The sequence below is a fragment of the Xenopus laevis genome, chromosome 1L (assembly GCF_017654675.1).
Source record: "Xenopus laevis strain J_2021 chromosome 1L, Xenopus_laevis_v10.1, whole genome shotgun sequence".
Classification (NCBI taxonomy): Eukaryota; Metazoa; Chordata; class Amphibia; order Anura; family Pipidae; genus Xenopus; species Xenopus laevis.
The window spans coordinates 168,859,368-168,874,703 of NC_054371.1; the positions used below are offsets into that span (position 1 = coordinate 168,859,368).

At 37.4% G+C, this 15,336-nt stretch overlaps 1 protein-coding gene across 2 annotated transcripts in view; it reads right to left on the reverse strand.

Annotated features, from left to right (window-relative positions):
- golga3.L (golgin A3 L homeolog) overlaps positions 1–15,336 on the reverse strand; it is a 31,199-nt gene that overhangs the window by 12,554 nt on the left and 3,309 nt on the right. The window contains exons 3-15 of one of the 2 annotated variants that reach the window (XM_041567094.1): positions 12,035–12,193; positions 10,614–10,726; positions 6,014–6,696; positions 5,691–5,802; positions 4,270–4,576; positions 3,636–3,838; positions 3,348–3,485; positions 2,873–3,034; positions 2,291–2,659; positions 2,080–2,157; positions 1,603–1,866; positions 971–1,065; positions 493–709 (exon numbers count right to left, since the gene is read on the reverse strand). In XM_041567094.1, the coding sequence (XP_041423028.1) occupies positions 493–709; positions 971–1,065; positions 1,603–1,866; positions 2,080–2,157; positions 2,291–2,659; positions 2,873–3,034; positions 3,348–3,485; positions 3,636–3,838; positions 4,270–4,576; positions 5,691–5,802; positions 6,014–6,696; positions 10,614–10,726; positions 12,035–12,193 (2,900 nt within the window). Of the gene's footprint in view, positions 1–492; positions 710–970; positions 1,066–1,602; positions 1,867–2,079; positions 2,158–2,290; positions 2,660–2,872; positions 3,035–3,347; positions 3,486–3,635; positions 3,839–4,269; positions 4,577–5,690; positions 5,803–6,013; positions 6,697–10,613; positions 10,727–11,920; positions 12,194–15,336 lie in introns of both variants that reach the window. The other variant, XM_041567091.1, reaches the window with a different exon arrangement.

Here is a 15,336-nt window from a genome sequence, read left to right on the forward strand (position 1 = left end):
CACTACTCTCCACTACTTTTAGTGCACATCATGGTCTGGGAAGAGTCATTATAATAAGGGTGTTGTGAAACCACCTAGAAATACCGAAGATGCACACAATAGTTGAAGCCAGCTTTGGGAGGAAGGGTCTCTAGGTGGCAAATATTCCATTCACTGCTGTCAGGCCAATATATTGAGAATAATTTCTCAATATATATAGTAGCACACACTGAAAGAGACCCTGTCACCATCCTGATTAATGCAAGCAGAGCATAGGATAAAAAAAACATGATCCATACCTTCAGCAATAACCATGTAAAAAAAAAAAGGTATTATATATATATATATATATATATATATATATATATATATATATATATATATTGTCATCCATCTGTTCTGGTCCATCCACAACATATTTTTTAATATTTGGTTAAAGTCCTAACCAGAAGGAAAGGTATGGCTTTTTTTTTTTTTTTCGTTTATGGTTGTTTTTAAAAGAAATGTGTTTACCTGAAAGGCTTGGTTATTTTCTACATCTGAGAGTTGTGCTTTTAGCTTGTTCAGCTCCGCCTCAGCTGTTTCTTTTTCAGTCAGTGCTTCTTGCAGCCTACGACTCAGTATCCCAACTGCATTCTCATATGCTTTGTGTTTGATTTTCATCTCCTTCTGTGCACTGGTCAGATCTGATCCAATACGCTTCATTCGTTGCTTTTGTTCTGTAATAGCCCTATAGATAAAACACACACGGACAAGCATTGCAGCACACTTATGTTACAGGTTTCTTCTCTTCCTAAAAATGTAACGAGTAACCTTATTATATTAAACGGTTTCAAAATATTAGTACTTTATACTGGAATAATATTTTATTCAGACTCTTTCCAATTTGAAACACACACTAACATCAAATCAAGTAAATTTGTAAGTTACTTTTTAACTGTATATGCAGATCGCAAAGCCAATAAAAAAGCTAAAGAAAAGTATTGCTTACTTTTTTGCCTCATTTTGCATCAACTCTACTTGTTCCTTTAGTGCAACATTATCCTGAGTCAGTGTGGCCATCTGATCCTTGTCGAACTGTAATGACTAAAAAAGAGGAAACTAAAAACACATGTAATCTACAAGGTATGTAAATTGTGAATAAAAACAAATTTTAGCATCCGCTAGAATAGGGTGTGGAAGTTTTCAAATGTATTTATCAACAGAAGGCAGCAGCAAATTTATGCATATATCTATAAGTAAATATCAGCCTCCAACATAATGAATAGTTACACTGTGTATAGAACAAATTTCTCCTCTTTGAAAAATTCAGATATCCATTGGATTGGGTGTGAAATTCAGTTGGTTAACACCAGAGGCCCCCTGTATGAGTCAAATATGTCATATGAGTGCATATTTACACATTTAGTCTATTTAGGCTACTGTTAACATCTAGTAGTTCCTCACATTGCTGCACGCCTGTGGTAGTTTCCTAGAAATTTCCCTTTTGCACTCTGTTAATAACAGAACAATATTCTGAAAAAGAGGACTGATGAAGCAAAAAAGTATAGCATTTCCCTCTAACCTACTGATGCAAAACACTGTTTTATATAACAATTATATAATATGGTATAAAACACCAACCTGTAAGCGAATTTCCATCTCATCCCTCTCTTTCTGTACAGCTTGAAGATTAGATTCAAGTTCTTCCATCTGTTGTTGGAGTTGAGACATCTCCTTTCTTACACGTGCCTGTTCTACTTCTGCAGTAGACTTCTCACCCTGAAGCCACAGCAACTTCTGTCTTAATTCCTTGACCTCTGAATCAAGTTTCTTTTTTGTGGTCTTCAGTTCACTTATAAGTTGGTCTTTGGAACTAGCATCTCTGCGATAGGCTTCTACCATCACCTAGAAAAAAAATGCCTGAATTAGAAATGAGTTCATTATCATGGCCTGAGTAGGCAAATGTAAATCTCTAATTATTACATTAGATTGTTCCACAACATTGTACAATAGGAAGGAGAAGGGTATATATATATTAAAAAAATATACTGTATTATATTTTCATACACGTACACACATATAAATAGCTATACATATATAAATAGCTTATGCACTCACTTTTTGCTGAAGAAGCTGCTCCTTCACTTTCTGTGTTTGTTTTTTGATAGTAGCATTGTCTTTTTCCAAAGTTTCGACCTAAGAATTAGGAAAATAGTACATTATTCATGCAAAATGGAGGAATATAAAGAATACTGCTATAGGGTTGTTTGCAATTACAACACAGCCTCTGTCAAATTTCAGCAAAGATTTCTCTTGTTTACAAAATCACCTGACAGGATTTGATAGAAAGTTCCTGACGTAGCTTTTCCAATACTTCTGCAGCAGCTTCAGTTCCTTCTTGCAAGTTCCTGACTCCATGATCTAGTCCCTCTTGTTCCATCTTTGCTGCCTGCAAGGCCACTTCAAGGACAATCTTTTGGTTCTGAAGGTACTCAATGGTGTCATCCTTGGAAGCCGTATCACTTTGGAGTTCCAACAGCCTACCTTCTAGCTCATCGTAACGCATTTGTAAATCCTTTAAAGACTGATCTTTGGTGTGTAGGGTCTCTTGAGTCAGAGACAACTGTTTTAAAATTTTAAGGTGCTCTTGCTGAAGTTCTTCCAGCTGCAGGTCTCTTTGATGCAAATTAAGTTTCACCTAATTCAAGAGAATGGAGATGGTATTATATGTGATAAACTCAATAATACCACTGATGGATTTTAAAGCAACATTTTCAGCTAGACTTGTAATGATAATGCACTACATTAGGTATTATTAAATTCTCATTTGCCTTACAAAAGAAAACAAAACATCCCTGCTTTTAAACTGGAGTAACTGGGTGGAAAAGACACAAAAAGATGAAACATATACCTGCTCAAGCTCAAGTTCCAGAGCAGCTGCAGAGTCTGCTAATTTTTGGAGCTGTCCCTTCTCCTCTTCAAACTCCTCCAGTTTCTTTTGCAGGTCTTCTTCTACCATGCTTTTTGCCTCTTGTATCTGGTGAAATGCAGCTTCCTGATCCAGCATATCGGCCTGATAGGAGCAATGCATTGTAACATGAGAATGACAGTATTTCCAGCTCTGAATAGGTAAATCCTATTACTACACCTATGAAATTATATGACATTCCAAACTGATTTTGGATTTTGGAAAGTAAGTGCACAGGGATTGAAAGAAATTAATAGCTACGTTTTGTAATGATGCTTATGGATCTCCACTGACTATTTAAAGGGATCCTGTTGGACATGTTTTTTTCAAAATGCATCAGTTAATAGTGCTACTCCAGCAGAATTCTGAACTGAAATCCATTTCAAATGCAGATTAGTATACAAAAATGAAGACTTGCCTCAATATTCTGAAGCTGTGTAGCAATGCGTTCCTTCTCCTTGAGAGATCTGTGCTGTGTTTCATTTAGCTGATGCGAAAGGGTCACGTTTTCTATTTTGAGGTGCTCCAGAACACCAGCTTGGGTCATCTGCCCTGCCTAAGGAAATGAAGTTTGATTATTGCTCTAAATAAGGTAAAAACTTGTTTTTTGTTCAGACCTTTTTACAAAATATTAAAAATGGCAAGGAATTTCATGAAAACATTTGTCTAGGAATATAAAGTATACTGTACTTTCAAGGTCACCTACCTGTATGTTTGCCATCTCACTTTGCAGTCTCACTCTAGCCGCTTGGGCAAACGTTAGCTGCTGCTGGTACCAATCACGTGTCTGTTGCAAGGATGCAATTTCTGTCTTGGAAGCCTTAAGTTTGTTGGTTAGAGTTGAGCGGTCAAGTTGTACCTGTTGTAACTGATACTGTAGGGAGACTGTCTGTTGACGCAAATCGTGAACTGTAGGGAAAACAGGCACTTATTTTACGTTTCTGTGGTACTGATTTTATACATTTTCAGTTGACTCACTAAACTTTGGAGACCTGTACTGAAAATTATGTTCACAGAGTATTTTAAATAGCTACACAGAAGATACTTAAACAGAATAAGTAGAGTGAGTAACTTTAAATCATTCTGTAATATGTTTGTGTTGTATAAATATATAAAGAAATATATAAATTTAATTAATTGACCTACCTATATTTACCTACCTATGACAAAGATGAGGTATAACTAAAATTAGGGTTGTGAATGTAGTTTGGAGATAAAAATAAAAATTTTGCTAAGGGAAAGGATCTGTTTTAAGACGCCGGGCTAATTCTCCCAAGACAACATTTCTAAATGGCTTGGTAGCAGCACTGCAAAAAATAAAAACATAAAATTCAACTAACCAGCATTATCCTTCTGAATGATAATCCTCTGTAGCTCCTCTACCTTGCCCATAAGTCGCTGGTATTGCTCTTCTGCCACTTGTAGGTCATTCCCCAAAGAAGCCAAACTGCTATTTTTGACCTCTAAACTGCTCTGTAGATCTGCCATTGCCCTCTCCAAATCCAAGCAAGATTTCTTTAAGTTGAACACTTCAGAGCTCAAAGACTCCTGTTTCTTCTGGCTTCCTTCTTGGTTTTCCAACTCTGCTTGGAGCTTAGTGCTCACTGCAGCCAGCTGGGCCTGTAATTCAGTCTTTTCTTTTAGAGCCTAAAGGAAAGAATACATATAGTAAACATCCTGCAGATTGTTTGTGACTATGACACAAAAGGATGGCACCACCCTCCACCCATATAAGCAGGTAAAATTGTATCTTTCTCCATAATGACAGCAGTATGAAGCATGCTGCAGACCGACAATTGCACCTACCTCAAGATCCAGATATAGTAACATTTAAGATCATTTTGGCACTACAACATAATTATTGCATCCAGTATATATCTGAAACCCTAACACTTTAACAAAATGAAAAACCAATATCAAGTATTGTTTTTTTTCCATTTGCAGCACATTTGAACTGTCTGTGTTTTTTTTCATGCCAATGAATGCAACAAAGAGGTGAGTAGTACTGTAAGTGCTCAAAAAAACACTTATTTTAACTGCAAACCATTATTTTTCAATGTGCCTCATTGGGCATATGTGGTTAAAAGAATTGATTTTCTCAATAAAAATTATTGATACAAAAAAAAGAATTGATTTTAGTTTGATAGCATGGAAACTTTTATATGGAATTTTATATGGAATTTCTAATATAAAATGACTGTATCGATGTTCAATTCATTTTAACAAACAATGTTTTTAGTGAGGTAATGCACATAATGTTTTAGACCTCTCTCTTCTACTGGAAAAGAGATCCCAAACATGTTGGTTTAAATGAATATGGCAAAGCAATTTTGCAAGGGCTTCAGTAGATTTTCTTTAATTTTTTTTTTTTGCTTGAGGGTGGTTGATAAAGAAGAGTAAGTATATAGATGGATACATTGGAAAAGAGAACAGAAAAGGTGTATAGATACCGGGATTTAACATCAAATACAAGTTTGGTACAGCAATGAACATTGCAGTATGGTAGACAGTGCAGAAATGACAACAGGTGTTGCAAGTACCCAATTTTACATGCATACAACACAGTTATGGACCTAGGGACGCACACTGTGGAGTGCACCTTATCCCAATTAGGTCTTAGCACAGTTATTTTATACATTTAATTCTCAGGATTAAAAGGCCAACATTAAGCACCAGATATGCAATGAAGAGTTTAGCAAAGTAAGCATTAAACAATACACAGTTAAAAAAATGTATAGGGAGAACAAATGTGACTTTTTACCTGGCTAGCTTCTGAAGTTAATGACTCAAGTTGTCCCTCTAGTCTCATCTTCTCCTTCAAAACCTGCAGTAGCTCATCATGAGTTCCTGCAATTGAGCTCTCCATGGATATGCTGAAACACAAGCCAGAAGAAAATAGCAGAAAAGTGGCAGTTATTAGATGTAAGGTAAATTGCCTACCTAATTTTCAGACTATATTACCCATACTTTGCAGTAACTCTTACAAGCATTCAAATACACATATTCAAGAGGAACTGAAAACACTAGAGTAATTTGTAATATTTAACTTCCCAACATAAAAATTACTAGCTTGGACATTCATACCTGCTTGAAATACTGTCCCTCCGGCTTCTGGGTTCCCCATTGATTTCTTGTTCTTGGGCATTACACTCTGTGGCTGCTGCTTGAAGTACTTCACTAAGAGAAGGGTAATGTCCAACATCCTCTGCAGCAATAACCTGCCCATTTACAGAGTAATTGGCTTCCTGCTTGAGAGTTGTTGCTTGTGCATAAGCACCTCTGTTAGTAGATGCACTACTATAAGTAGAGCTGTCACTCTCATTCCCATCTTGCCTTATACCTATTTCACTTCCATCCAACTCAGAGCTATTGTCTCCAGCAACACTCAAACCATCAAATGTCTCACTACTGTCCATGCTGATTTCAGACACTACTGATGTCATGCTACCCCTACTGGGTTTCAAGGATCCCGAGGATGTATCCGAGTAGCCTGGGCTGGAATTTTTGTATTCTGATTCTTCTGTCCGGTAGTCCGCCAGGGAGCGAATCTTACTAGAAGACTTGGAAGACCGAGAGGACTTTTTCTCTTTGGAAGATGAGGGAAGACCCAGACTACCTAGTTTTGGCCCTCGCGGAACATTTGTGCGCAGGAAAGTATATTCCTTTGTCATAGCAACAGTGTTGGCTCGTGGTAGATTCTCTGGGTTAAACATTAGTTCAGGATCAAGAGTGCTAGAGGGTCGGCCTTTTGGCGTACTATGATTAGACTGTAACATGAAAAGAAAAAAATTTAAGAACTGTGACATCATAAACTAGGCTCATAATTATAAAACAAGTTTCCATGCTTCAATGGAACTACAGTAGTATGAAAAAGTATATGTTCCCCCTAAATATAGTTTAGAAGACTACTTATGTTTTCTCTAATTTATTTTTAGATTAGAATGAAAAAAATATTTCATGCACACTTTGAACAATCTGTGTCTGCAGAGATGTGGTGTGGACTTGTCCCAAAATTTGTGTACGTATGCATAACTTAGAAGAACACTGTTTCCATGGCAGCATTCTCTTACAAGATTATTGCAACCCTCCCATCCACCAGACTTAGTAACCAAACAACAATTGAGGAGAATGGGGGAAATTGGTAAATGCTGCCATTAAAAGGGACTTGCAAATAAAGAATTTGTATCTTACTTTCTATTAATTTTTCACTTTCCAAGTAATTTCTAGTTATTTCTATTACCCACCATCCATATCAGCAAAGGGATCCAGCTAAGTTTAAAAAAAATCCCTAGAAACTTCTCTAACCATAAAATTATACATAGAATGATATACCATAAAAATACAACAGATAATCAATTTTGAAGAGGCCACGCCTTTTCTAGGGGCTCTTGAAATGAAAAATATAATAATCAGGCTTGTCAACAATTATGTGAGACAATTATTGCAAGACAATAAAGCACTGTGTTAGGTGTGTGCCATCTGCATTCTTGCCCTGTTTTAAGGTCACGTAAAAAGTGTGTAATGAGAAAAATCAAGACACCCGGAAATTTGAAGTGAGCCCCGAAAAAGCCGGCAATTGACCACAGATAGCACCACAACAATACCTTCTGGGAAGCTGGAGATCAAACTTTTGGTTGAGATTGGTGAAATATGCATTAAACAGTCCCAGGCTTATAAAACTGAGAAGAAGTGGAACATTTTCTGGATACGAGTTGCAGTACTAAACCCTCAAAATGAATATGGTTAAAAATTTCATATTTTATATATTGAACTTATTGTACCAACAATGATCCAGGACTTTTAAACTTGTCACAGTGGGTCACCGTTTTTGAAAGTGTATGTGACACTCATGCTCAGTGGGCTCTGAGCAGCTGTTGAGATTAGGGGTCGTCACAAATTTACAAGTAAAAAATAGTCTGAGCTAATGCTACATGGCTGATTATTAAATTCAGATGTTAGTGGCAACTGGTTTCTGTGCTGTCATGTAGTAATTATCTGTATTAATTACGAACATGACATTTATATTCTATGTGTACTGTATATTGTTTGTTGGTCCCTAAACTCAGTAAGTGATAGCAACACAGAGCATGTGCAGTGAATCAGCAGAAAAGAAGATGGGGAGCTACTGGGACAACTTTGGAGACACAGATGTTCCCTGCTAAAGAGCTGTGGTTGCCTTGGGCTGGTACAGAAGCCCAAAACATAATGTACAACATTTCTAGCTACTTCTTTAGTTAGACTTTAGTTCTCCTTTAAAGGAGAAGTAAAGCCACAGAAGCATTTTATTGCCAATAGATTAACTGCATTAGCGCAAGCTAGAATGCTATATTTATTCTGTAGAATGTTTTCCAATACCCGAGTAAAAAGCTGTAGAAGCTCTCTGTTTGTTTAGGATAGCAGCTGCAGTGTTAGTTTGGTGTGACATCACTTCCTGCCTGAGTCTCTCCCTACTCACTTATTGCTCTGGGCTCAGATTACAGCAGAGAAGGGGGGGGAAGAGGAGCAAACTGAGCATGCTCACGCCCGGGGCAAGGAGGTTTAAGATGAAGGCAGGAAGTCTGATAAAGAAGCCCATGTGTACACAATAGAAGGAAAGAAATGCAATTTTGGGATTTAGAGCAGCACTACTTTGAGGGTTTACTGGTATATTTAGGTGAACCTTTCTGATAAGGCTTACTACCTTTCCTTCTCTTTTAAGAGGTCACTTTGTAAACCTATTTCTGCTAACTTCTGCCTTTTAATATTTTTAGGCTGATAGCGAGAGAAGATACACATCCTTAAATAGCGCTGGGTCCTTAGAGAGCTGTTCCTGTTGGTCAGAAAGAATTACGGGCAGTTCCGCTGCCATTTGTTGAAGCAAGAGAAACCATGATGGCCTTGGTAAAAACTGTATTATTGCTCTGACCAATGTCATCTCCTTATCTATATTCCTCTCCAAATCATTGCAAACATGCCAATGCCTTTGTGTCTTTTTATCTTTATTGGCTAAATTGGTTAACCTTTTCTGTGAACCTGCCTTTACTAAAGCACTATTTTAAACTCTTTTAGAATTAAGCTGGCCATATATACAAAGATAAAATCGTAAGAAAGGAAGTTGTTTACAATTTTTGGACCATTTATGGATTGAACCGACATTTATCATACCATGGCGATCTGTCGTTTAGTCTATCGGACAGGGTAGATGATTTCTGTCAGCTAATGATAAAATCTCTTCATGTGTTGCATATCTGACGATATCATTGGGTGACTGTCACTACTATTTGTCGGACAGAACTTTCCTAAGATTGCAGTCTGTTAAGTAATGGCCACTAGTAAAATCTTCTCTACTGTGGGAGAATATTCTACCCAAATGCTTTCCCACCAGCAAGAATACGAATCACCGGCAGGATGGCATACAAATTGCTTCGGATTTCCCAAGTCACCCAAAGTTGTCTCATAAGGAAGGGAAGGCATTTCAGGGAGATTAGTCACCTGCAGTAGAGAAGATTTATCGCTGGGCAACTAGTCTCCCAGTCTGCCACCACCCTAAAAGAATGATCTTTTGTCACACAAAGAATAAAATCTGCACGTCCATGGCCTGCTTAAGCATCAGAGAGTTTGCCAATTTATAAGGGAAGTTGAGTTCTCCTTTAAACACAAAGATTTAAGGTGGCCATAGACATTACAATTATGATCTTTCCAGGAAAAGATCTTTCCAGGAAATATTGTTCATTACAATACACACGTGTAGAGCTGAATCATCAGCTATACAGGTAGATACAATAGAATTCTACCTGTATCTGACGATTCAGCACTAACAATGGCCGATGTTCAGGTGCCTTTAAAGGCTCCCAAATAAAATTTCCCGGCCAGCAGATCGACGAGCTGACCAATATCCAAGTCTTCTGCCGATATCAGTCGGATCATTTCCTGCCATACACACATCGAATATCATACGTAAATTTGTTTTGTACAATATTATCGGTGCGTCTAGGGCCACCTTAAACCTCTTGGTGACAAGCATTAGAAAGAAAGGCAAGCTGTTGTTTTGTGGAACGAAAGATACATTTACAGAGAAAGTGCAGATAGACTAAAAGTTCCTCTCTGCACAGTCACTATTAAACATCATCAAGAACACTGGTTGTAAAAAAGGTTTTGCGGACCTAGATGAATGACAAGTAGATAAGGGTCATAGCCTGTGTAACAGAAGACTGACTGCACTAGATATCAAGGCACTACACACAGGTGGACAAAAAAGTGTTAACAGTGTAGAGAAGACTGGGCTGAAGGGTCATGTAGGAGCATGAAAAATCTCGGCAATAAAACACAGTCTTGACTGGATAGGAAACACAAGAAAAGGACACATCCAAAATGACAAATTATGTTGTAGACTGATAAATCCAGGTTTGACATTTTGGTCATCATTTATGTTGTCAACCAGGTGAGAGAATGATGCATCCAAGACTGGGCCTGTTTCGGTTTACTTACATTATGTTTGTCAATTTTTTAAGATATGAATTGCCATTTTGTAACTTTCTGCTTTGTATGAGCACTGATTAGTGCTTAAACTGTACATACCATGTAACTGGTAGTGTATGGACATTATAAGTAGGTGCAGAAATGCCAAATGTCAAATAATGGAAAGCAACCATGTATACTATATAGGCTGACTTTGAATTCTATTTTAGGACTTGCAAGTACTTACTCTCTCCTGATGGCGCTTTACTCTGTATTGCTTCAGCTGTTCCTCCAGGCGGCGTCTGGCCTGAAGTCGTATTTGCTCCTCTCTTTCCAGTGGAAGGGGAGCCTCACTAGAGCCTGCAGTGATGATTCAAACAAATATGAAGAACAGGCTGGTAACAGAGTTCAAGAATGGAACGGTCATCTAAATATCCCCAAATCAGCTTATAATCAATTAATATTAGTACAGAAATACCCTATACAGTGGAAAAAAGAAAGCACAAGCCAGTCTGGATTAGAGAAGCACAAAGAAGGAAAATGGAAATGGACTCCAAAATAGAAACCCATGGAAGGTCCACCAAACAGAGAACTTCAGCATTGAAAAGATCTCTTTATGGGCGTACATGTTCACTGCAATATATATATATATTATATATTCAGTTACAACAGGAAGAATGTTTATGTCTGAAATGTTGGAGCCTGCAAAGGTGTGCAAGATTCTGCCTTTCACATAGGACAAAAGGAAATTGGTAATTTTCTATGCCAGGCAATAGTACAAGGTAATGGGGAAAGGCCAGTTGGTAATCGCAATATAACTTTTAAAGGGTACACAACGAGCTAATGGAAGTAAATTACTGTGACATGGCTAGCCTAATTTTAATACTGCATTTTTTATATTTTTATTTGCAATAAATTGCAATTTAATCATTCAAACTAGGGATGCACCAAATCCGGGATTCGGTTCGGGATTCTGAAAGGATTCGGCCGAATCCTTCTGCCCGGCCGAACCAAATTTGCATATGCAAATCAGGGGTGGGGAGGGAAATCGTGTGACTTTTTGTCACTAAACAAGGAAGTAAAAAATGTTTTCCCCTTCCCACCCCCAATTTGCATATGCAAATTAGGATTTGGTTTGGTATTCGACCGAATCTTTTGCAAAGGATTCGGGGGGTTGGCCGAATCCAAAATAGTGGATTCGGTGCATCCCTAATTCACACACCACATTATTTTTACTAGTTTTTAAATAATAGCTTATACTAATTTTTTAATTTCTTTAGAGTGGGCGTCCTAGTTTACTACAACTGTAACAGATAACGAGTATGGTTAGAGGTCTTATTATGACAGCCGATTAACTTATTATAGAGATACAGTGTTGCCCTGATTTATCGTTTTACGCTAATTTAGAAAGCCAACACTCCTTGAGGGTAACTATTTCCCTGCACAATGAGAATACCTCAACCAAGAGTCGTTGCATGCAGAGTCGTTGCATGCACTAAATGCTAATGGAGCAAAGCAAGCGAGAAAGAACTGCTTAAGTAAAAGGGTGCTTACACAAATCTGTTTCCTGCATGTGAAGGCTTAGCTTCAGAGACTGCAAAGCTTCTTTCTTAAGAACTACGCCATTAGCACTAGATTCCATTAAGTTGTCACTGAAACCAGCCACACCTGGAGATGCTGAAGTGATAGGGACATTGTTGGTGGAGTCCACAGATGAGATGGGCTCTGTGCCATGTAGAGGAGGTCCATTTGAACTTGCATCATCTTTGCTGCTTATCAATACATTATCCACTTCCTTATGCGAATGGCTTGAATTAATACTAGTCACTATAACAGAGAAGAAATAAATATATATATATATATATATATATATATATATATAACATAGTTAACAGTATTCTGCATCACTAAATCTAGAGATTCATATCTGTGGCGCTTTAATCATTGACAGAGTTATAATCCAACAACTGCTACAGTTTAAAGGCTGGATATACTTCATCTAAGGTGTCCACAAACAGATCAATCCAAACTTACTGTATAAGGGAACAAAATCCAATTGTACTAAAAAGTAGTAACTATACAATCACTAGCCATTTATATAATTGGATTTATGCTACAAAAATTAAAATAAAATTTGAACTGAATCTGAATCACATAGTATGTGACAGTATCCAAAGAGTTTCAGGGGTGTGTGTCAGTCATAAGGAACAGATTGCAGTATGAATCACTGATTTGGAATGCTCAACTGTCCAACAGCATGACTGAGTTGTTTTCTGCACAGAACGAATGTTAGGTTGAGGCAGCACAAAATCAGTATATATATTGCAGTGAAAGTTTGAGCAAATTGTTATAACGACCACAGTTCCCCATTAAGCATTTGTGCTGTGGAGCAGGGCATTAGTAGACAGCTTTTACCTGTCAGCAAGTTGAGCTGAGAAACTCATATTCCAGCAATGCTAAGGTCAGTGACAGCTGGAGTACAACCTGTAGGGCCACAGGTAACAACAGGTAAGGGCTTTTAGAACAGTTTAGGTTAATGCTAATTTGTTCGCCTGCATACTCCTAGAACTAATCGTGCTGAACAAATGTTGGGTCACAGAAAGATTGGTCCTAAGAAAGAGTTTGAAAACCTCAGATTTACGGACTGTGGCCCTTTAGTTATAGAAAGACCTTTCTTGTATAAGCTTGACTAAGAGGTTAAAATTGTTGCAGGGGATGATGTTGCCCATGCTTCCACAGCTAGAAGTAGTTCAGAAATTGCAGAGTATGCTTGGAATTGTAGCACAAAAGCAGCTGAAGGGACACTTCACATCTTCTTTACATCTTCTTCACTTGTGATTATTGTGACAGTCAGTGTGTCCAAGTGGGACAGTGGCAAGTGATTATAGGCAAATATCTAGACAATACGTCAGTACAACAGGTAATATTGAGAGCTAAAACACTCAAATCGTGTCATTGTTTAAAAATGTATACAAAGGCATTTTTGAGCAATTGTGTGATTTGAGTGGTTTGGCACTCTGTATATTTTCTGGCCACAACAAAATGTGGGCAACAAATAGCACCGTGTGTCATTGCCAATTTCTTTATGGCCTGTGAGAAAACTGCTATGCAAAAGGTTACATTTTTTTCTTTGTATTAGGGTCATGTTTCTCTATACATATATTGTTTTGTAATGCCATTATATAGGCAATAATATACTGTAAAATATAAGGTCACAGAGTTAGTGCTTATACTGTATACAAGTCATGGAACTCTAAGGTGATTTCTGGTACCCAGATATGGCATCTCATATCCAGAAACACGATATCCACAATTTGAATTGTAGGAAGGAAATTTCCCCCTATGTTTGTTACCCTCCCATTTCGACTGTAATCCCTAAGGGGCAGAGACCTCCAGCCTTTTGTCTCTTTGACAATAAGAACTCAATGTGTATTGTAACTATACTTTATATTTATGATATTTATGCGTATTGTATTTTTATACTTATTATTGTAATGATCCAATTTCCTCTACTAATTTATTGTTCTGCTGTACAGTGCTTTGTCCTCAAGGAGCGCTATACAAATAAAAATATACATACATACTTTTAAAGAAAGAATTTAAATTTTATATTATTTCCTTTTCCTTCTTTTGTCTGGGTTATAATAAAACAGTACCTCGAACTTGATAGTAATTAATCCATACAAAACAATTATTTTATTGAAAACCCTAACAAATCAGCACCCCCACGTGGTCGCTCAAACTGGTATATAAAACAACATAACTATTGCAGGAAAATCTTCTTAAAAATGTTTTTGTTGAAAAAAACAAAACAAATAACCCACAAATAATTAAAGAAAGAAGCTAATTTATTAAAATATTTATTCATTTTAGATATTTCCCCTCCTCCCTCCTTTTCTATTCAATCAAGTTGTCATATAACAAAAGACAAAAAAAATTCAGAAACATTTTACTTTTTATTATTGTATTCAGAGCAGATATGACCAGATGATTGTTAACTGGCTGCTAAAAGATTCTATTGTTAGTTTCCCAGTCAGCCATTACCTTTCAAAGGATATCCTTGATACAGAATCACAGCCAAGATATCCAGCTTTGCATCTTAAGTGTTTAACTATGTGCTTCCCTCTAACCACTTTCAGTTTTCAAGTTGATTTTATTTTAATTCAGTTCTGTTTACATTACTTTCAGTGCCCGCTTCCCATATTTAATATTATATATTTTCTGCCAATAAGTCCCCAACCCCTCCAATACAATCTTTTGGTTGAAGACAGTATCTCACAGGCCCACCAATGGCAACTGGGGCAGCCACAAGACATGGCTGCTTGAACCTGCCTCTTTCCCCCTCATTACACAGCTAGACAATTGTACAGTTAGTAATAGTATAAAAGAGTGAGATGCCCTTTAGAAAAGGCAGAAAGAATACTTGACAGCTGTTTGAATACACCACCACCCTGTCCCCCGTGGGGCTCCTGTCTTTCTATTTCTAGTGTTATGTGTGTTTAATAAACTATGTGGTCTACAGGAGGGGTGCTGCCCTAAAAACTTGCTGCCCTAGACCTTTGTAACCTTCCCGCAAATGCAGGTTTGATGTCCATTGGCCAACTTAAGAAAAGGGTGACCATATATTGTGTTCCCAGGGGCATAAGCTGTTATGCCTGTTTAAGACTGACTATAGCTGTAGTTCCAATGTCTATTCCTTTGCTATAATTGTAAATATCCCAAATTTAACAGTAGACAACTTTATAACTGTCACTCTTCCAGTGTTATTGGAGGCAGGCAATATCAATTGAAAATGCACTGAACAGAAGGGGTGATGAATGCCTACAGGCATGGCATATTGCTAAGCAAAGCATTTCAAGAAGGTGTCTGGCTGGTTTACTTAGGAAGTGCTCTACAGATTTCACACAAACTGTAAATAAGCCTCAGTTCAACTGTGAGTCAGCTGGATGGAACTCACAAAGCTTAATTTG